This window comes from Podarcis erhardii (assembly GCF_964252035.2).
Source record: "Podarcis erhardii genome assembly, chromosome: 13".
NCBI lineage: Eukaryota > Metazoa > Chordata > Lepidosauria > Squamata > Lacertidae > Podarcis > Podarcis erhardii.
In genome coordinates, this window is record NC_138502.1 from 17,165,125 (window position 1) to 17,188,040 (window position 22,916).

General features: G+C 47.3%; 1 protein-coding gene across 4 annotated transcripts; it reads right to left on the reverse strand.

Moving 5' to 3' along the window:
• Nucleotides 1-257: 257 nt before the first annotated feature.
• LOC309327844 (BAR/IMD domain-containing adapter protein 2-like) lies at nt 258-20,981 on the reverse strand. 4 transcript variants are annotated; one of them, XM_081837416.1, is made up of 14 exons: nt 20,578-20,981; nt 15,002-15,077; nt 14,783-14,869; nt 11,860-11,921; nt 11,522-11,593; nt 9,865-10,002; nt 6,327-6,479; nt 5,614-5,808; nt 5,118-5,346; nt 4,275-4,476; nt 2,761-2,832; nt 2,195-2,360; nt 1,862-1,902; nt 258-816 (listed from the first exon to the last, which is right to left on the reverse strand). In XM_081837416.1, exons 2-14 carry the CDS (start codon nt 15,030-15,032, stop codon nt 744-746), a joined length of 1,521 nt encoding a protein of 506 aa, XP_081693542.1. In that variant the 5' UTR covers nt 15,033-15,077; nt 20,578-20,981; the 3' UTR covers nt 258-743. The 4 variants fall into 4 exon arrangements, with proteins under 4 accessions (XP_081693542.1, XP_081693541.1, XP_081693543.1 ...); XM_081837415.1 differs by lacking the exon at nt 20,578-20,981 and adding an exon at nt 20,169-20,291; XM_081837417.1 differs by lacking the exons at nt 14,783-14,869; nt 15,002-15,077; nt 20,578-20,981 and adding an exon at nt 20,169-20,229.
• Nucleotides 20,982-22,916: the final 1,935 nt, after the last annotated feature.

The window sequence follows — 22,916 nt, forward strand, 5'->3', positions numbered from 1 at the left end:
CAGGCTATCACAACTGCAGCCATCAAGGGAGCCACCTGGACAGTTGAACCCATGCCCTCTACACACAAATTCCAGAGAAAGTGAGGCCAATTTAAGGCTCAAGGAAGCCTTAAATGCCACTGCTTCTAATGAGATTTAACCATGCCTCACTTTCAATCTGGTCTCAAACGCCTTGCTTAGGAATACATACCACTGAAATGATGGGGCCTTACTTCAAAGTATGGGGGTGCAACTTGGATACAAGTTTTTTTTTAAAAAAAGGGAACTTTGCCACTGAGTTCCAAGGAACATTAATTGCATCCACACGCCCAGATCTAGTGGCGCGCCTTCCTTAAATAAATTTTGCAATGTAAGAAGTGGCTCCGAGTCCTCCTCTATCCCACCCTAGTTTTCTTCTCCTTCCATCTGACCTCCAGTCCCACATCCTCGATCTTTCTTCTGCCTCTGTTCCTCCAACCATTACACCTGTGCTTGCATCCTAGTGCCTTCTTCTGTCCTGTTCTCTGTCCTTCTGCTGTTGGCTTGTGTCTCCTGCAGGAAATCGCTGCCACCGAGCGCAACATGCAACAGTCCGTGCCCAGTACTCTCATTGGCAACTAGAGGGGGTGATGAGGAGGCAGGCCCGGCCTGGCCTGTAGCGCCGACTCCAAGCCAGGAATGCTTTGTTAGGTAGGAAAGGCCACACGGTGGGGTCAAAAGAGGAAGTGGGTGCCGCGACCTGGCTCCACCAATCGCCACACCTCTCACTGGATAAGCGGAGCGGAGCGGTCGTTGGTCACTGTACGTTTCAGCTTGATGTGAGCAAATGGGTTGGTCCTGCAGTGGGAAAGGGTAAGTCAGAGAAGGAGAAGTGTCACCGTGGCAGGAAGGAAGCACCAGATCATGAAGGATGCTTTCAGGGAAGTTTTAAATGTGTGATATTTTAGTGTATTTTGGTTTCTGTGGAAGCCGCCCCGAGTGGCTGGGGAAACCCAGCCAGATGGGCGGGGTACAAATAATAAATTATTATATTATTATTATTTCTGAAGCTCTGGGTAGGGAGTTGTGACTCTCAGAACCATAGAACCACAGGATTGTAGAACTTGAAGTGACCACGAGGGTCACCTCAAAGCAGAAACCTTTCACTCAGCCTGGGGCTCAAACCCACAACCCGGAGATTAAGCGTCTCATAGGGGTTAGCTCAATATGGCGGTAAATGAGGTGACAATGCAGAATACAGAGAACAGACAATGGGTGGGGAAGCAACACTTTTTAATGCTCTTCCATTTTAAAACAAAGAAGCTCACTTTGCAAATATAAGACTCACATTTCAGGGACAAAGACTCTAGCCTGGCCTTTTGCCCACAGTGATAGTTTCCTGTTTGCATGATTTATTTATTTTTAAATGTATAGGAGCATTGAAAAGCTGCAGTTTTCCCACCTGTAACCTGAAGAAGGGAATCCATTCTACCACTGCACTCTCCTGAATGCGTCAACTAGGCCTGAATCACAAGGCACGGCACCCCAGAAGCTTTTGGGCATGGTGCCCTGTGCCCTCTGAGACTCTTAAAGCACTATATGCAAAATTATATAGTGGTACCTCTGGATGCGAACGGGATCTGTTCCGGAACCCCGTTCGCATCTTGAAGTGAACACAACCCGCGTGATGCATGCGTGTGACATCATTTTGAGAGTCTGCGCATGCGCGAGCAGCAAAACCCGAAAGTAATGTGTTCTGTTACTTCCGGGTCGCCGTGGAGCATAACTGGAAAACGCTCAACCTGAAGCATATTTAACCCGAGGTATGACTGTATCAGAATTGGGGCACTGGATGTCTCACAGGAAGAAAGACGGCTGTGGAAGCCACAGGAGGGTTTCTTACCTTGACGGGGAGCCACTTGGACTGCCAAATTCATTTGCTAGCTGGGAAGCAAAACAAGAAAGAATTTCATTTAGAGAATCCTTTCAGTTTAGGCAAAAGGCCCACAGACTCAGAGATCTAAACCCCAGAGTAGCAGACGAAGCCACAAAACTGTAAAAACTTTGCACTGCAGAATTTGCAACTTGAATTTTGAATTGTTTCTGCTAAGAAATGTTTCTTAGTGGCCTTTGACCACTGGGTGGCAGCACATGAACATTAAGAGGACAGACGTGGCTAGGACCCCTCTAGCGCTCTCCAGCTCCTTCTCCACACACAGCCACCCTGCAAACTCACCTGCGACAGGTCTGGGTTCAGCATGCTGTAAGGGCGCTGGCGGGATGCACTGGCACGCGGTGAAGGCCCAAAGCGTGGCCCCTCACCACCGTCGGGGCCAATGGGTGGAGAGCCGGCTCGGTCCAAATTTCCTGTGCTGCTACTGTTCATCTTGCTAAGTGGGAAGCTGCTCAGGAAAGGGAAAGGAGAGAGTTTTATGCCAATTCATGCCAAACGACTTTGGCTTCCTAGATCTGATGCAGGATTTCCCCTTCTCTGTGCTTTTGAGGAAACCCTGTAGCCTGGGCACTCAGCACACCCTGCTTGATCCACCTATCTCTTTACCTATATATATCTGGCAGTGGGAGAGGCAGGTGAGCCCAAAGCCCACTGCAGTACAAGGATGGGAGACCCTATTCCCACATAATCCCTTGCCGACTGGCAAGTATTAAAACATGAGCAGCTCCCGCAAAGGTCAGCCGCTGGAGACCCTTAAGGCAATCCGTCTCAAAGGGTCAAAGTGACCTGCCCCTCCGCCACCAGCCAAATCTCCCTCTGAGGCACTGGGCCCCCATCTCCCACCTTACCTGCTGAACGGTTTGTCAGACCCTTCGGCTGGGGGGAAGGGCCGGGTGTAGGAGAAGGGAAACCAGCCTTTCCTGTAAAAGGGGAAATGGGGAGGGAGAAACATGGGAAGCATACGTTTAAGACCAGAAAGGAAAAGGGCCAAAAACTGCTTCCTATTCTTTCTGCGTTTGAGGTGGGGCTTAAGAAGGGTCAGTGCTAAGCGCAAGAAGCACAGATGATCAGGGTTCTCAAGAAAGGGGAATGAGCTTGGTTTAGTCACAAAAGCAAGAGGCTGATAGCCAGTGTTCTTTGCAGAGGAGTCACAATGGCCTCACCACCAGAGGCAGTACCCCTCTGAATGCCTCTTGCTGGGAACTGCAAGCGGGGAGAGGGCTGTGAGGCCCTGCTTTCCGAATTCCCGAAGGCACCTGGATGGTTGCTGTGAGAATGGGTTGCTGGACCAGATGGGCCATGCGATGTTCTTGAAGGATAGTGCCTCCTAGCTGGGGCTGCATCCAACCAAGAGTAGACCCACTAAAATTAATGAACCTAAATTGGTCATGTTAACGAGTCTACTCCGAGTAGGACTCCCAGACCCTTATGCAAGGGAACATAAAGGTAAAGGTACCCCTGACCATTAAGTCCATTTGCAAAAGACTCTGGGGTTGCGGCGCTTATCTCGCTCTATAGGTCAAGGGAGCCGGCGTTTGTCCGCAGACAGCTTCCGGGTCATGTGGCCAGCATGACTAAGCCGCTTTTGGCGAACCAGAGCAACACACGGAAACAGCGTTTACCTTCCCACCAGAGCGGTACCTATTTATCTACTTGCGCTTGACATGCTTTCAAACTGCTAGGTGGGCAGGAGCAGGGACCGAGCAACGGGAGCTCACCCCGTCACAAGGATTCGAACTGCCGACCTTCTGATCAGCAACCCCTAGGTTCTGTGGTTTAGACCACAGCGCCACCCGCGTCCCCCAAGGGAACATAGGAAGCTACTTAACACTGAGTCAGGCCATTGGCCCATCAGTGTATTCTCTACACTGACTGGCAGCAGCTGCTCACGGTTCCAGGCAGAGGTCTCTTCCAGCCCCACATGAAGCTGAACCTGGGACCTTCTGCATGCAGAGCAGATGCTTTGCCACTGAGCTACAGCCCTTCACCTCAAGGGAGCTGAGTCGAGCGGTTGCTGGCTGTCAGGTCCACAGAAGTCTATCTAGTCCAGTATCCTTTACTGCGGCTGGAAGTAGCTCCCCAAGGTCTCAGATGGAGGTCTTTCACATCACCTGCTCCATAAAATGTCAGAGACTGAAAATGGGACCTTTGAGTACTATTGCCCTACAGGTCTTATCCAAGCTGAACAGGCCTCCCTCTCTCCCTCCCCCTGCAGAGGTTGCAAGAGAATCCTCATACCTGGTCCCTGCAAACTGCACACTTGACCTGGACCTACAGAGGTAAGGGTAAATTCCCACCCATCCAACAGAGAAAGCCTACCAGTTGTGTTTGTATGGGGCAGAAAGGGGAGGACTTTGCTTACATTTTGGTAGCCTCATTTTCCCCATAATGCCAGCCATCCCGTGCCTCGGTCACTAATAAAAGAATGACGTCTCCCTCTTGGAAGTTGAGCAGGGTGCTGTTCTCTCCTGCCGCATGTGAGAATATCGCCTGGACCCTCCGCCGTTCAGAACGTGGAGGCAGGACCGACAGAGGATTGATGCGGGGCAGGGTTTTGTTCTCCACTGTGAGGAGACGGGAACACAATTGGGATAAGGAAAAGGCAGTAGTGTTAGTGGCTCTCTCTGTACATATGTATATTTACTTTTAAGACTAGAAGAGCTGTATATAGCTGTATATAGTTTAGCGTCTGGAGACAATAAACACTGAACTGTATGAGAGGAGTTTTCCCCTTAACTGGAGACTCTGGAAGAAGCTGTCTGATGGGAGCAGGAAATCTCTGAAGACTCTGCTAGGGCTCCACATCCTCTGCTGATGCATCACTCAGGTGGAGGTGTGGCAAGCTACCAACTGACTTCTACAAGTCACCAACAATTCTTACAATCAGTGCTTAAAAGGTTTTATGGCTTCTTTTTAAGTTCTGCATCTCATCCTCCCTCCTGGCCAGTCCCCAAATGGTGCAATGGTGAAAAAGTGGCCTTGTGCAACTCCAATATCATCATTGTTGTTTTAAGGGAATGGGCAGAATTTGTTCTGCCCTGACACTGCACAATCTGGAATTCTGACAAGAATTCAACAGAAACATGACTGATCAGATGACATAAATTACAGAGTGGAAATCCCATTCCATTCATCCCGGTTTTGAACTGGTGCTGGCTAAACAAGGAAGATGGGCTGCAGGTCGAAACCAACCTGGGGCACTTACCCAGCGTTGCCAGGCGGGTCTCCATTGACATTTTGCGTGGCATTGGCAGGGTGCAGGAATAGCTGTCGGCAGTCTTGGTCTGTGGAGGAGCCTGAGTGGTTTGTGTGGGTGGCAGACCTGATGTGATGGTGAGGGGTTCGGTGACCGGCGGGTGCCCCAAGTCCCGAGATCCCCGCCCACGATGTGAGTCGCCATTTGGTAATGGCATCACCTCCTGGACTGAGGCACGCTGTGGGGGATTGGTGGGGGGAGAAGGGAAGAGAGAAAGCAAAGAACGGATAGGGCATTATACAGGTGAACCCCGATGCATCCTATTGCCCCACCTCCCCGCCGCACAGAGAACTTATAACCTTTGGGCGAGTGTGGCCCTTCTTCATAGTTGGCTAAAGTGCCACATTAGTAGTTTGGGAGCTGCCATTTGAATCCTGGCAGTAAAGAGGGAGGTTGGGGCCCCCAGGATGAGCAGCCTATTCACCAGTCCACCCCATGGACTCACGTGGTTTGGCCCCAGCTCTGAGAGCTCTTCCAGGACCTTGGAGCCAGGGAGGGCATCATTGGCTGGTATGGGAGTCCCACCAGAGAGGTTATTGGCCGTGAGCTTGACCAGGGCCAGGGCCCGCTCTGGTAAACGGGTAGGTTGAGTGCACGATGTCTGCCAGATGGGCAACTTGGCTGCCAGCAGCTCCCGTACCTGCAAAGGGATGAAAAGAAGGTCCATGTTGCTTGTTTTTGCTTTCTTTTAGCCAACCAGCTTCCACCCCGTGCCTCTTAAGCTACTAGCAGTTGTCTGTTAGCTCCAGACTGCAGGAAGTTGTGCTGATTTCTCTTCCCCACCTCTAATTCCCAGATTTCACCTAGACTTGGCTGTAGAGGAGCAGACAGCATAGTTGGGGGGGGGGCAACACTTACCTTACCTTCCAACAGCTGCGTGGCTGCTGTTTACTGGGAAGGAGAGGGACAAGTTGGCAGGGAGGCTGGCACAGTCCAAAGCACTGGCAGTTCTATTATTCTAATATTCTCTAACCACAACATCACCCTGGCTCAGAATGATAAATTCCGCGCCAGTGCCAAATTCTGCAGTGCAGTTGCGGAATCGCAGAATGCAAATGGCCCTTCCTGATTCACTCTCCTGAAGCCTACATTGCAGAGAGGGAAAGTGAAACAGGGGCTTCTAATCCCTCCTTCTGTGGTGGAGAGGGCGCAGCTCACCTTAGTGTGATAGTTGCTGAAGTGTTTGGAGACTGCACACTGGCGGTCCACCAGAAACGAGTACCGGCGCCTCTCCTCCGTCAGGGCCGCCTTGTAGCCTTCAGCCACGAACCGATCCAGTTCGCTCTGTTTGGTGCTCATGATCTCCACATACTAAGGCAAAAACCACCATGAGAAAGGAAGGAACCATCATGTTGTAATCTGAGACCCAACTGCTTCACAGCCAGGCCTGCATAGCAGCTCTGTACACCATTACGTCTCTCCTATATTACGTAGCACACTTCGTTTAATTTCATAAATGTATATCCCACCACCCTTTGACGGAAATCATTCAAGCGGGTTACAATTAAAAGGATGTTTAAAACTGGGGTGATTTCTTTAGGAAGCCAAAAGGTGGAGAGGGGAAGGAGGTGAAACGTGCAACATCATACTTGAAGCAAAATCGTTTTCTTATTACACTTTGTGGAAACATGTTTTGACATGTCACCTTCTTCAGGAGCGAGTGCGAGAGATGTCAACAATGATTATTAAACTGACGATAATAACCTTGCATAAAAAAACACACTTTGCCTCAAAATCATACCAAAACAGGTATATTTAACTTCCATTCTCTCTCTAAAAAAAAAAAAAAGTGAAAAGGAACTGGTGTGTAGAGGAGAATTCTGAATACATTCTGTCTATGTCTTCTAGTCTCTAAACTTTTTGGTTTGACTGAGTAATAAAACAGAGAAACTTAACCAGCAACAGTAAGGGCCAAATTAGGCACGACACCACTCATGCAATTAGCAATTTCATGATTTCTTTTTTTAAAAGACAGTAATAAAATAGCAGCAAAGGAGTCCCAATTCCAATTGAGAGCACAGCAAAAGAGGCTCCTGCACCCACCTCTCTTGCTTCCTTTCCCTCTAAGCAGCCAGTACTAAGACAGATCACACCCCACTTGCCTACTATTTACTTTTTGAAAACAGAACGAAATGTGTGATCGTTCATTGGACGCATGGTGCTATGTCGAGTTTAGCCTTAACAGCACAATCTGTGCATGTTCACCTGGAAATAAGTCTGACTGTTTGATGGGTCTCACTCCCAAGCACATTTAGGATTGTGGCCAGAAACGCTTCCAAGTATTTTACTCAGTACTCTTTTCACGCATTGCTGTTATCATCTCTCCTAGTGCCCTTGAAGAATGCAACAAGTCAAAACATGTTTGGGGAGTATCACATCATATAATAAAAATTCTTTTCACTTCAAGCATCATTTTGTGGTTTCATCCCCGGCTTCCTCCTGCCTCTTTCTTGTTGGCTTTTTGACCTTTTGATGCTCTGGGCTGTTCCCTCCCCTCTCCCCTGTTCAAGGTAATTTCTTCCCTACTCTTTGAAATGTTGCCTGTGGGGTGAGATAAAACACCCTGTTATTTTATATTCTATATCAGACATTTACCCAATGCAGTTTCTCCCTGGCTCATGACTGGAACTGCTGTTCAGCATTTAGAAAGCTGCACAGCTCACAGAGAGATATTATTACAATCAACAAATACATTAGCGTTCAAATGTACTCCTGTTCGCATGCACTAGGGAAAAACATTAGGCACCGTTTTGTTTTGTTTGCACCGCTCATTCTCCTAGCAAAGGACACCTCCATTGCCTCAGGGCAGTTTCTAGAATCCCTTGGCACATTGTTCTGGAATAATTAATGTGGAGTAATTGCCACTGCCTAATTCCACACTCACACAACCACCAGTGTGAATTAGGATCTGAGCTCTATCCATACGCAAGCATAGAGAGACGATTGTGGGGAGAAGTCAGTGCTTCCTTACAATTTCAGCCCAATTGTGAGTACAAAAGGATGGCAAAGGTGCTCTGAAACAACTAATCTAATTTTAGGAAACACAGGGCTTGTACTGATTTTATATCCTGGGAAGCTAGGGGCAGGGGGCAGTCTTATAGGATCCAGGAGCTGAAGGGTTATCTCCATACCCCATTCCCTACCAGCCCCCTCCTTGCGGCCTCTAGCCTGAGCAGGCCTTGATCCTGAAGTAATGGTTGCCGCGGCAACAAGTTTGACAAAAGGGGCCTTTCCGGAGCCAAATGCTGCTGCTAGGATTCACAGGATGGGGGTAGGTGGCGGATGGTAGATAGGGGAGACAGGGCACCAGACCAAATTTGAGTCAGAGAGCGAGGAAGACGGGTGACATCTGAATCAAGGCGGGCGCACCCTTTCTGCAGCGTTCTCCATGCACAGGACTCCATCCCCTCACAGAGAAGCTGTGCCCGACCTTTCAGGTTTGTTGTGTAAGTGTGTACCGACTGTGCATGTGAAGGCGGGTGTGCAAAAGCAGCACACTGCACTTGCACATGCATTCTGAACAAGCAGGGTGTTTGTGTAAGGCTCTGGGTACAGGGTGTGCATGCGTAAAGGACATGGCATGTATGATTTGCACACGTATGCGCTTACGGGTGTGCGCACAATGATGTACTGTATATACACGGGTCTGGCGGAGAGACTGTGTACATTTCTCTTTGTATTACTGTCAACAACCCAGGTACCCCCTCTGTAGAGATTACCTCTCCAGGCACTAAACAGCCAAAGAATGTTAAACCCTTTTAAAGACATAAACTTCTTAGTGACCCCAATCCCAGCACCCAGATGGCATCTGTATGGAGTAGCCAGGTCTTGAGTGTAACCTGCTCCACTGAAAAACTTTAGAAAGCAACAACAATATTCCAAACAACAATATTCCTACACCTTTTTGCATTCAGATCTGTATTTTTTCATTTACACAAACAGAACTTCCCAATATTATACATTTTCAAAATTTTGAAACACAACACATACCAGCAAGGTTGTTCTGTTGTGTACCATTTTTTCTGTAACCTATCTGTTGCTGCTATTGTTGCTGTTGTTGTTGTTGTTGTTGTTGTTGTTATTATATGAAATGTAGCTGAAGGCTAAAATTGTAATTTTTTAATCTCATCCCTTTTTTGAGAATTGACCATTTTGGCCTTGCAGGGCTACGCAAACACCTTAAAAGCTCAGCCCAGAATTGAGGTAAGTCAAAACTAAAAACACCATTCTCTTCAGAACTTCATGGGCTTTAATATGGTATGTCACAAGATGGACTGACTTTAAATTTTAAATTTTAAAGTTACAAGATTGATTTTAATTTTTTTAAAGTGAGTGATGTGCAAGGTTGTGGGTTCAATCCCAGGCATCCTAGACTGCAGGACAGGGGAAAAGACCACTGCTTGAACAGCTGCTTCCAGCCAAGGTAGATGGTAGATGGGCTAGAGAGGTCATTTGTCTACCTCAGCATAAGGTAGCTTCATTTGTTATCTTATATCTTGTAAATAAGCTCACTGAACTTGAGGAGAGAGAGACATGAGGCTGTTCTGTCTCCTGCCCAGATAGCCTGACCTGGAATTCCACATATCCGCTTCTGGCAGGATGTGACACTGTTCCCTGAGGGAGCCAGCAACATTCCCATTGTTCTCTTAAGCACTTCCCTTTATGGAATCCCTCCCTTCTCCGCTGCCAATCTTACCTGCACCTCGCGATCCCCGTATTTCTGTGGGTTTTTGCTATTCTGGCACTTCTTGCGCAGTTTTTTCAGCTCCGTCTGACACTTTTCAATTGACTCTGCTTTGGAACGGTGCTCGCCTTGGTATTTCTTCAGGGTGGCCTAGGGGAGGGAGGGCAGGCGCCAGACAGTACATAGCCAGGTCAGCCTTGAAGGAACAGGATCCTTCCTGCTTCTCTGAGCCTCATTCCACATATAAATACACAGAGCAGCTCAACAGACGGGCTGTTGAGCTTTTATTCCTTTCGGATGAACAAGTAGATCAGGGGTGGGGAATCTTTTTTCAGTCTGAGGGCCACCTTTCCGCACCAGGGGGCCGCATGCTAGGGGCGGGCAGAGGCAAAAATGGACAGCATTGGATGTCTTATCTCTTATCTATATACGATAGGCTACAGTTTCAGTCACACAAGGCTTTTACACAAGCTCACACCTCTCTATCCAGGCAAGCAAGAGACATTGTCTCAGTTACTGGAGGATGGGATGGAGCAGGGTCAGAGTTCAGAGCTCTGAGGAGAGGTTGTGGCATAGGGAGAATCCCAGAGGCCAAACAAAGAGCCCCAGAGGGCCGCATTCAACCTGAGCCAGAGGTTCCCCACCCCTGGACAGATGCATGTTGACAGAATGGAAAATACCTCAGGTCACACCCTTCTCAAATCAATACGACATACTGAATGGATTATTGGTTTCCCTGAGGGACAACAGCTGGGCTTGGGCCAAACTGAGTCTGTCTTAAGAGAAATCTTGGACCAGGCAGAAACAATGATGACAATGGAGCCTTGTTTCTTCACAGCCAGTCTTAAGAGCTGAGCTGCACATCTTCACCTTGGGCAAGAGTGGGGAACTTGTGGCTACCCACAAGTTCCCTGACTGATGGCCACGCTAGGTGAGGCTGATGGGAGTTGTAGTTCAACCACATCCGGAGGGCTACAAGTTCCCCGCCCCAGACCTAGAGGGCTCTCAAGAGAGTGCCCAGCCCTCAAGCTTTTCCACACAAATAGCAAGGCCTTGTTTGGGCCTTGTCGCTGGCTAGCAAGAAGCTCTCTGGAGAAGTGAAGGCCTGTGAAGAAGTGCTGACCACCGTCTCCTTTGCTTTCTCATAGACTCTGACTATCCCTCAGTCTCATCTTCCTCAGGGAATTATTGTGAGATAAAGACAAGATGAAAGAAACATCGCAACCCATGCTTAGCTGAATAAATTCCTGCCTCAATGGCACTCTCTTCTGTGGGTAAATCAGATACCTTCCTAAATGGCCAACTGTAAGAAATGGAAATGTATATAAACAGAGATGGAACCAGTGTTTAATTTATGAATAAAACAAATGCAAGGCACATGCCTTCCTGGAAGCCATACTATGACACTATTTGACCTGGAGATTCCAGGATTGTTGTGACAGGCTCTGTGGTGAGGGAAAGTCATTCTGCACGTGCTCAGGGGTACTTTCCTTCATCATTATTTCGGACATTCAGGGCATAGATAGATTCTGATACTGAACCCTAGCAAAGATTAAGCTTCGGATAGGATATTGCACAAGAAGTGATGGGCGGATGAATACATATGACAACAGACAGACAAACTTGAAATGGCAGAAGAGGAGGGTTCAGATATTAATCTTTCTCTCACCATCAGATACTTGATATCCAGTTCCAGTTTGTGTTCTAGCTGGGATAACAGCTCCGAGTGGAAAAGCTTCAGCTGGGACCAGGTGACAGAGAAGCAGGAAAGGAGAGGGTGAGAGTCGGGAAGACAAAGGCCAGTACCACCCCCTCCCGCCCATAGATTGGAGGTCCCAAGAATGGCTTTTGGACATGACAAGATACCAGGATAGGTGGGCCTGCGGTCCTGATTGGAGGCAGCAAAGGAGAGGAGGGGAAGAGGGCAGAGGTCTAAATAGGCCCATCAGTCTGATCCAGGCAGGCCTGATGCCAGGCTAAATGGGCCCATCCCATACAGATACTCACCGTTTCTTCCAGCTGCACTTGGATCTGACGGTGGACCTCAGCCATTTGGAACAACGTGTCACCTGTAGGTCAAGGTGATTGGAGGCTTAATATACCCCAGACATTCCCTGGTGTATGAAAAGGTCCTTTGTCCCCTGGACTCTGCCTGTCCCTGGATAATCTCCTTTCGGGTTAATTCCTTTCCTAGGAGTTGACCAAGGAACTCCAACCAGCTTTTAACTGGAACCAAAATGTCGATGGCAGGGATTTGTGGAAGGAGGTCTTCAACTCGGTACATAGACACAAACCTGAGCACCGCTCGGCAGCTTCTGCTTTGGAGGTGCATTGTGCAATTCATACACCTGGCACAGAGATTAGATCAGTGTGACGCAGCACACATCTAGATGGGAGCACCCCCTCCAAAAGAAAGTGTGACAGGGGCAGTTCATAGCCCTATTGCCTAAGTAGCTAAAAGTGACAAAAAGATGTTTTAAAAAAGAAAAGCAAACATGTATCCTGCCTATTGGCTGCAGGAGCCCTCAAAAAAAGTTTGCAGCATTGCCAATCACAACAATCTTCTGTATACATAATAATCTAAGGCTGTTGTCATGCTCTGTAGTTGGGGCAGCCATGTTAGCTCCAGCATGAAACAGTGCTGGTGACAGGGGCTTAACCGAGGGGGGAGAGGTGCTTCACATAAGAGTTCAGCAAGCTGTTTTGTGAAGCCACCCCCCGCCCGTTAAATGGGGTTGAATGGATGAAGGCAAGGCACCCCATCCTTTAAATGGGGGTGAAGGTTGGGATCAGCTGTGAGGGGATAGGTGAAAGGGAGGGTGAGGTACAAAGGGAGGTGGTTTGGCCAGGGAAGCAAGAAGGTATACAACAAAATCACAAGATACAGAAGACGTGAGAGGGGGGAAAAACTGCCAGCCTCTCAAAGAAAACCATTCCACAGCATAACCTGGCCCCAAACCATTTAGACAGAAAAAAATGTGTCTGAACTATATTTGAGGTTTTACATTTTAAAAAAACCCATCTAAAGGTGGCATTACAGTTAGGGCTGCAAAGCAGGAGGAACCATCAACAGATTTATAACCGGGATACACATGCAGCAGAATGCGGGCTGTACCATTTCAGGCTGCAGGTAGGGATGGCATGTTTGAATGCTCAGCTACATGAAAACTGCCCAATAAATATTAAACAGGAAGAAAGGGAATGGGCAGGACTCTAGAATCTCTTATACCATACAGCATATTATGTGTAATTTATAACTTGCAGGGAGTTGTGTTCACATGGGGCAGTGTTCAAAACCGGCATCCCTACCTCTCCTGTGAAGTGGTACAACCCACCCTAACACCACAGTTTTCTTGCTACCTCCCTCTGCTGTATGGTGGAGTTGATTAATGATAGGGGCCCATTTTAATCAATCGGGCCATGACTTAAGGGCACCCTTGTTTATGCTGGAGTCTATTTTGGTTCTGGTGTTGCAACAGGGAATTGAAAAGAGGAAATATTAAAGATTGCCTTTGCTTCTAACAATGAGCAGTAGCTTTTGTTTGTGAAATCGTACCTTATCTCGTATTTCCTTCAACATCTCAAGAAAGGGCCTGCCGCAGTTTTATTTACATGTAATTGATGGATCGTTTGACAGAACCACTAAAAAATCTTTAGCCGCTTGGCAGCCCTATCTACAGCGGAGACTAGTACAAAACAGCTACTGCTAAAAGCTACAAGGCCCCACAGCCGACGAGCTTAAAGACTAGTTTACACCGTCAGCTGAGCCAAGCACTAACATTCTCCTCAGGCATGTGCAGTTTTAGGCTACGAGAAGCAGTGCTGAACACCAACCTGGATGGCTTTGAAAGAGAATTAGACAAATTGATGGGAGATAAGGCTCTACTGGCCACAATGGCTATGTTCGGCTTCCACTGTCAAGGACAGTGTGACGATGGACTGAGAGTGTTGCTGTTGCCCTCAGGTCTGGTTTGAGGGCTTCCCAATGGGGAATCTGCTTGGCCACTGTGAGAACAGGATACTGGACTAGATGGGCCACTGGCTCAGTCGAGAAGACTCTTCTTATGGGTGGGTATTGAATGCTTGCTAGTGAAACAAAACAAAACCCTTCATGCAGAAAAATAGGTTGGCAGGGAGAAACTGAGGCCAGATTCTCCTCCCTGCCATGCCATTCAAACATACAAGGTTTCTTTTTTAATTAAGGAAGGATTCAAGCATGCAAACACACACAAAACACCCTCGCCTTCATCCTGAAACGGCCCAGCCCAAAGGAAACTGGTTTTGCTGAATGTGCAAACTGGCTGAATGTCTCGGTTCGCACAGAAGCAGAGATGTGGGGTCTCTGCTCTCTTGAGGCGTCATCCCTTGATGATTCCATGATGCTTGAAGGGCAGAATTCCATGGAGTCACCAGGAACACATGGAATGCCATCCTATTTGCCACCAATAGTCCAGATGTGGGGTATGTAGATGATGAGACAAGTGCAAGTGGTATCCTCATTGGAAATAGTTTGGCAGGTGGAGCAGAGCTGCAACTCAAGCCTCCCAGAAGATATTTCACAACCAATTACAGGAAGCGGAAGGGGTGCAGGAGTGGCTCTGCTGGTGCCCCTGCACTACACTGACCTCCTTGCAGCTTCACCCCTTCCTTCTCCCTCCTGGTAAGTGGCAGTGACTTGTTTGCTGGTACACCAGTGTTGCAGTTCTGCTCCACCCAAGAAACCACCTGCGAGCAACATGAGTGACCAACACTATGTGGTTCCAAACAGAGACTAGATGCTGTGGGTTTGCTGGGGTTATGCCAACTCCAGATTTGCGAACACCTTTTTGCAAGCACAAATATGTGCGCAAGAGTGCTCTAGAGAGAGTTCAGTAGTAGGAAATAAGTCTCTTCCCTAGAGAGGGGGCCACAGGTCGTATCAAAAACCTACCTAACTCCTTGGATCCTTGGCTGTCACTGGCCAACTCGCCGAGTTTCACTAAGGCATCAAAATAACCCTTGGCGGCCACTGTAACTCCTGCAAGGGGTGGAGGGATGGACCATTGAATCATAAACTCTCAACACAAAAGCTGCAGAGACCTTTCCCCTTTAAGGAACACCAACTCTGACCTGGCTTGAGGTCAAGGGCTGGACTGGGGCATTCCATTACCTGAGAGTGCTTTCTGATAGTTCTTTCCCATAGTAACAAAATTCCTTAGACTGGGGTTGAATTGGTCCAGAATCGCCTGGTTACAAGGGAGAAGAAAACAAACAAATAATGCAAATCCTTCTGGCATGATTCAGACAACGTTTAGGCACTGTAACTTCCCACAGAGAGATGAGGCGTGTGCTTCATTTCCTCACTGAAATCCATAGGAATTAGACGGACATAAGTGATTGGTTCATCTCCTTAGCATCAAGATTCTCTCCGTGTTATCAGGAGAGAGGACTTCCTTGCAAAACATGATGAATCACGAGTGCTTAGAAGAGACACACACTAATATTATTATTATTTATTAAATTTGTAATAAATGTACTTGATAGAGAAACTGATGGGCAAGTTGGTGAAGAAGAGTCTGAGTTCTGTATGGTCTGATTTTAAATTGTATTTGATGTTAACCTATATTTTTCTTACAGTTGGAAAACTACTTTGTATAACTTAATGAAACTTTGGACTTTGAAGAAGCATGAACTCAGGATGAAAGGGAGAAACGAGCTAAGAGAAAGGCATGTTTGGCAAATCCTCACCGTGATCAATTCCCACCTGGAAGCTTATGTCCAGACTGTGGAAGGATGTGTGGATCCAGAATTGGCCTCCACAGTCACTTACGAACACACTGTTAAGACCATATTCATGGAAGACAATCTTACTCAGCTAAAAGTGATCGCCAAAGAAGAAGAAAAGTGGTCTAAAAATCTTACAAATGAAAAAAATAAAACAAAATGACATACTTTGGGAGAAGATATATAAACTAGCACAAAGAAGGGAAGAATTATATGTGGTGGCCTGCAGTGAGCTGAATATGACAGAGGGTACCTGGGAAATAATACACAGACCTGGCTTACATGTGATGCTAAAACAAAACAAACCATGGTTTAGTGTGAACCTGCAGGCTCTGGGAAAGTACCTAGATCGGGGTTGTTTTGTTCCTCCCCAGGCATTCTGAAGCTGCACTGACCTAAGCCATCATTAAGCTTAGCGTATTGTCTGGAACCGGGCTTGTGATTTCAATCTCCCCCAGACCAATCACAAGCTGTAACTAAGGTTTGTCCTTTATGGCTTGCTGTTTGTACAGGAGAGCTTAACCATAACCCCTGATGCGGAGGACAGACTAAGATAAACCACAACTTAACTCAGCATAACACTGAGTAAGGAGAGAGGAGCAATGTCGCCATGACCTCCTCTCCAGGAGCACTCATGCTAAACCATGGCTTGACTTAGTATGACACGTGAACCAGGCCACAGGTAGATGAAAAGTCTAGGAATGGATAAAGAAAGTAGCTAGGTCAAATAGCTTAGTTATCCATGTTTTCCTCTAAGGAGTTCAACTGAGCATATATATCCCTAAATTTCTCAAAGCAACCCTATGAGGTGGGTTCAGAAGTGCTGAGTGACCCATGGCAATCCAACTGCAGTCTAGCATGCTAACCACCACAATGGCTTGATCAAGAGTGAGCAGAAGCCCTAAACTTTACTAAAACGTCCACATCTATAAAATTAAAATTAACATAATTTCTGCAAGAAAAACAAAACAATCAAAACTCTACAGATTTTCTTATGACCTATGTTTTGTATGATATATTGATATGCAAAAGTCAATTCATATACAGTATTTGGGAATGGATAAATAATTGTCGATAAGAACTGTGACATTTTATTCATTTCATTTTAAGGAAGGAATTGGTTTTAATGTAGTTTTTTTTTTTTTTTACAGGAATGCATTAGGAAAATGTACAGTTCTCCCTGACTCATGTGTGCTGCTTGGTAGCTACTGGTCGGGAAGCTATTTATCTTGTTTTGACTCCGATCAAGAGTGCCCAAGGGGGGTGGGAACAGAGAGAGGGAGGGAGGATTATCTGGACAGACAGGAATGTGTGGGAGGATGGAAAGACAGACGACAGGAACTGGATGAAGGGAGCAGATGGACAGAGGGAGAGGAGAAGGGATGTCTTGTGGAATGGAGTTGGCCTGGCCTAAACATTCACCAGAAATAAGTGGTGAAAAAGGGCCAGCCTTGGTCACAGAGCATCTATACCTCTCCCTAGGGGGACCCCTGACCACTAGGTCCAGTAGTGACCAACTCTGGGGTTGCGCCGCTCATCTCGCTTTACTGGCCGAGGAAGCCGACGTACAGCTTCCGGGTCATGTGGGGCTGTGATTGAGGGCGCCAAATCTGAGAGAGCTGCCCTGGTGCTACCAAGTACTTTTCCCCTTCTGGAAATAGGAAATCAGGTCTGGTCTGCATCTAGGGTTAGTGGTTGGACCCAAGCTTGCCTGGGGACCTTGGGAAGGTGCTCAGTCCCACTGATCCTTGACATTAGACCTGTGGTAGAATTAAGCATTATAATCATTTAAAGGGGACGCGAGTGGCGCTGTGGTCTAAACCACTGAGCCTAGGACTTGCCGATCAGAAGGTTGGCGGTTCGAATCCCCGCGACGGGGTGAGCTCCCATTGCTCGGTCCCAGCTCCTGCCAACCTAGCAGTTCAAAAGCATGTCAAAGTGCAAGTAGATAAATAGGTACCGCTCCAGCGGGAAGGTAAACGGTGTTTCCGTGCACTGCTCTGGTTCACCAGTCATGCTGGCCACATGACCCGGAAAAACTGTCTGTGGACAAACGTCGGCTCCCTCGGCCAGTAAAGTGAGATGAGCACCGCAACCCCAGAGTCGTCCGTGACTGGACTTAACTGTCAGGGATCCTTTACCTTTTAGTCATTTAAAACTGCACATGTCTCATCTGGCCCTCATATGAAAGTTCCCTGCAAGTAAAAATCTAGCACAGCGAGGAGGATGTTAGCCAGCCCACTTCTTTTGATGCTATTTTTCTACCTACAGATTAAAAATCCCTTTCCTGTAGTCAGATGCTGAATAGTCTCTTCTGCCACCTTATTCTCACCTGATTCTTTTGCTGTTGCTTCATGATGTGAAAAGGGTATTTTGCTTTCCTGTAATAATATGCAGGTGAACACCACAATCACATTCTGCCTTTTCTTCCATTTTCTGTTCTAAATTTACAATATTCATATGTCCTCCTCCTTAGCATGATAAGCTAATGATATGATCTTTTAGCCTAGCAGATGTAAAAATGCCTTCAACAACTTATTGCAGAGTAATGGTTAGAGTGATCAACTGAGCAGATCCAGGCCCAAACTCCTACTCAGCCATGAAGCCCATGGGTCAAGTCCCTATCTTTCAGTCTAACCTCATCTCAACAAGTTGTTGTGACGATCAAATGAAGGAGAGAGTCTTACATCACCCTGAGCTCCTCTGAGGAAATGTGAACTAAAAATGTAATACAAAATTAGAATAAGTGGGCACTGCAACAAAATGTTAGGAATATGCAGTCCATTTCATTTCCCCTAACCACTTGGGTTTTCCATTCCACAACCGTGAATTCTGCCTTGACTGAGCATGCTCAGTCCTCATTTGGGGTGGTTTTTTTTGGGGAAGGAGCTCCTCATTTTCAGGTCTCTACCTTAAATATTATTTTATGCTCCTGCAAACCTTGGGATTCTCCTAAGCCTGTTGATAGCTCTTCCTCACGGGTGGTACCATTTTGGCTACATAATTAACAACACTCACAGCCCAGAGATAGAGGGAATAACAGCACCGGTTAGTACAATGTTCTCCACACACCCAAGGAAAACTGCTCTGAAGACCCAGATTTCAGACAACACCAGCGCCACTCCTGCCCCCACCTTCCCAGCCCCAAGGAGACAATGGCCCCTTCTCGGCATCTGCTTTAACAGCTGTCAGATGTGTCTCTGCTGAGCGAAGACAGCAAAGAAAGCACAGGAACCCCGGCCTATGTGCGTGCTTCCTCCCCGGATAAGAAGAGAATATCCCATCCAGTTGGAGTCAAGATGTTTAGGCAACACATCTCAGGGGAGCGGAAGGGGTTAAGTTTTCCCTCCTCCTGGCCAAGTACACTGAGGCTGGGATTTGGCATGGGATTTGCTTCATTTCCATATGGGAGAAGAAAACACACAGAAAGAGCAAAAGCTTCCAGCTCCATCTGAACTTAACCAGAAAAGTGGATAACCACAGATTTCATTGAAAGCAGGGAGCCCAGGTCAGAATCTGGCCCCACATCCTTAGCAAAGTGTCTCTTTCCAAGGAAGCGAGCAAAACAAGAACACTTTATTAGCGGTACTATTTCTATTACCATTGACGAACTTCCCCCCCAAGTTGTTTCCATCCACATGTCCAAACGCACAGCTGAGTTTCTAATAAAACAGTGGGACTGAATGATGATGATAGTAGTAGTAATAATAATAATAATAATAATAATAATAATAATAATGTTGTCTGTAGCCACATTTCTCCTGCAAATAACAGAACAGGTCCGTTATCTGAGCAAAACTTTTTTTTTAAAGTTCACACAACTTCTCCATCTTAATTAGGGTTTGTCTGGCTCCCCCCCTCCCCCCCCCCATTTATTTACTAGAGGGAAGGGGGAACTTCCCAGACCTGGACGTTATTATTAATGTTGCGCTACATTTCTCTGCATTCAAAAGGGGGGTGGGGGCGCGGGCGCGGGGGGCAGCGGGGGTGGGGTGCACGAAGTGTGTATGTTTGTGGAAATGTGGGGTTGGGGGGGGGCGGCTTGTTGGAATAACTCTGCCCCACTGGTCTCTCCTCCCTTTCCACTGTCCCTTCCATTTCCGAGGCTCTGTTTTTCCAAAAGATTTGGGGAGGTGAACAAAAGGCTGGTTAAGAACAGCCAGAAAGAAAAAAAGAAAGGGGAAAGGGGGGGGGGTTGGAAAGGGATTTTTTTGTGTGTGGCGGTGCTGGAAAAGGCTAGTGTGCTATGGGGTGTGGATGGCAGGAGTGGGGCGGAGGAAAAGAAGGACGGAAACACAAATCAGGGAGGGAGGGGGCCAGAGGGGGGGGGGAGAAGAGGTGGGGGGAGAGAGATGAAGGGGAGCCAAAGGGAGAGGCGGAGGGGGGGGGAGAGAAAGGAAGAACAGGAGGAATAAACAGGGGAGAAGGCTGGCTGAGAAATGGACGGGTGGGGGGTGGATCTGGGAAGAGAGGAAAGGGTCAAGGGAAAGAATGGGGAAAGAGGGAATGGAGAAGGGATGAGGAGAAGGATAGAAAGTGTCCCGCTCACTCACCCTATAAACGTTCTCCGTGAGCCGGTTTACCTCCTCCGAGCGGGACATGATGCCGGGGCAGTGAGCGCCGTGGGGCCTGGACGGGGCGTGTTAGAAAGGGGGTGGGGTTGTGTGTCCCCCCCCCCCGGTGGGGGCCTGAGGGGTGGGTCTTAAAATGGGGGGAAGCAGGAGGGGATTGGGAGCCGGATCAGCTGGGAAGGAAAAGGCTAGGAGAGCAGCACCAGAAATCAAACGGGATCCTTAGCAGGCGGACCACACAGATAGATAGATAGATAGATAGATAGATAGATAGATAGATAGATAGATAGATCGTGGTAGTGAGATGGGTAAAAGCGTGTCAGGCTCATATACACGGCCATTTTTATCTTATTTTTTAATAGTACACAGGGTGCTGGAGATATATACATACTGTTGCCAAATGTTGTAGAATTGGATCCCCAGCATCTGAAAGGCGCCGTTTGTTTTAGGTGGAGGGAGGTTTATGCTGAAATCCCTAGTAGGGGAATTTTTTTTATCTCCCCGTTTGGAGTCATTTTCAGTGTTTCCCGTTTAGGGAATGCTGTTGGATTTTAAGGTTATCAGGAAATAAACGCCCAGGTGTAAAAAAATATATGAAAGTTAGCAAGAGTCACGGTGATCGTCGTCGTGTTAAATTTTGTAAGATTTTGTAAGCTTTTCTCAAGGCTAAAAAAGCAAAATTCAGTGTTTGAAACCCACACACGATGTCCGAAGTCTGAAAAGTTAATTTTAGCTGGATGATGAGGCTAAACGATATTTATTAGGAAGATCAAATGAAGAAGTTGGTATTTTATCTGCATAAATTTAAAGAGGAGGAAAAAAATTGCCCCAAAAGCAGGGAAAAACTTCCTTAGATTAATATGATTGTGTATGTAGAATTGCAGCAGGGATCATCTTCCTTGTTTTGATTATTCCTTATTTTCTCTCACACAGGACTCAAGGCTTCTGAAGTTTTCAAAAGAGCTTCTATTAAAAATAATAATTGAAAATGTTGAAATCTGCTGGCTTGATTAATCAGGAACCTTTTTTTCAATCAATCCAAACATTGTGAAGATATTCATCTTCCTGTCTAAACAGGGGGCGGGGAATCTTTTTCAGCCAAAGGCTGTGTTGCCTTCTCACAGGCAAATATGCAAAGGACACATTCCAGCGACGGGTGCGGCCTTACATATAAAGTGACTAATAAATTTAATCATCGTAGTACAACAGTAGTAAAAAAAATCCTATGTGGTTAGAGACGTGCCTCCCTTCACACTTGGTATGTACAAGTGGTAAAACACAAGAAAATCTGCTGTGCTGTGTAAACAAACTTTCAAAGTCTGCAAATCAGCATTTGAACTCTGATCTTGAAGGTTCAAGTCTAGGAAATAGATATCATTGACCAGTATAGGTTGGCTGGAGAATACATGAGATGTAACACAGAGGGAGATTCCAAAAATGGTTTCCAACAGCAATGGATTTGGAAGTTGGGCATAAGCGGCCCTGGCAGAGCTTGGCAGGAGGTTTGGCTATGCCTGCTATTGTTGCTTTCCAGGGCTGGCAGGATTCCCAGCCATGCAATGCCAGCTCTGGGCGACTCGTTTTTCCCATGGGACACTGTCCAGGCCCCCTGTAGTGAAAGTCCAGGACCTAGGACTTGCCTGCCAATGTGTCCTGGTAGGATGGGTGCATCTTGGTTTTACGCTGCCCCCTGCTGGCTGTCTCTGGCACTTGGAGCTGGCAAGGGAAAGCAAAAAGGTTAGGAAAAAAGGCTAGGCCTACTGCAGAACTTGAGGTCTAGATCTAGGCCTGGTAGGGTGAGCCATGGATCATGCTCGTAGCACCCCAATTCCAATACCAGGGATCACTGCCTGAGCTGCCCCTGCCACACCTTGCTGAGGGCTGCAGTCTGCTTGCTATAATCCTGCCTGCACAGTGGTGTCCTCAGGGTAGGATTTGGGGCAGATGTCCAAGGCCTCTCTTAGCAGGAGAAGGAAGCCCCCCAAATGCAGCAGGGCCAGGTAACCATGTTTTGAAGTAAGTGGAGAAATGCATATTGTCATCTAAAGAATCCAACCACATGACCATTAAGCCCAGAGTCTTGAAAACATCGTGTCATAGCGTGGGCAGTGACAGCACAGGGGTGGTTCCCTTGGGTGCAAAATTGTTGTTGCTGTTGTCGTTTAGTCGTTTAGTCGTGTCCGACCCTTCGTGACCCCATGGACCAGAGCACGCCAGGCACTCCTGTCTTCCACTGCCTCCCGCAGTTTGGTCAAACTCATGCTGGTAGCTTCGAGAACACTGTCCAACCATCTCGTCCTCTGTCGTCCCCTTCTCCTTGTGCCCTCCATCTTTCCCAACATCAGGGTCTTTTCCAGGGAGTCTTCTCTTCTCATGAGGTGGCCAAAGTATTGGAGCCTCAGCTTCAGGATCTGTCCTTCCAGTGAGCACTCAGGGCTGATTTCCTTCAGAATGGAGAGGTTTGATCTTCTTGCAGTCCATTTTCTTGCAAAATTGTTAGGGGAGCACAATTTAAACATCCGGTGCTGCACACTTCTGTTGCTGGGCTCCGTTGAAATTCCAGAACTGTGTGTGGAAAATCGGGGCACTTGGAGGGTATGGTGGTTTCCAGGACCTGGTGTTCAGAACCTTACTGCCCCACAGAGCAGAGCTTCCCATACTTTTATGCTGGTGACACACTTTTTTTAGACATGCATCATTTTGCAAAACAGCAATTCAGTTTTACTAGCA

Coding starts and splice junctions, on each gene's coding strand:
- LOC309327844 (XM_081837415.1), bottom strand. CDS start 20,216: ATGTCCCGCTCGGAGGAGGTAAACCGGCTCACGGAGAACGTTTATAGG. Junction 4,477..5,117: donor GACCCGCCTGGCAACGCTGG/GTAAGTGCCCCA, acceptor GTCTCCTCACAG/TGGAGAACAAAACCCTGCCC. Junction 2,833..4,274: donor GAAAATGAGGCTACCAAAAT/GTAAGCAAAGTC, acceptor CCCCTTTTACAG/GAAAGGCTGGTTTCCCTTCT.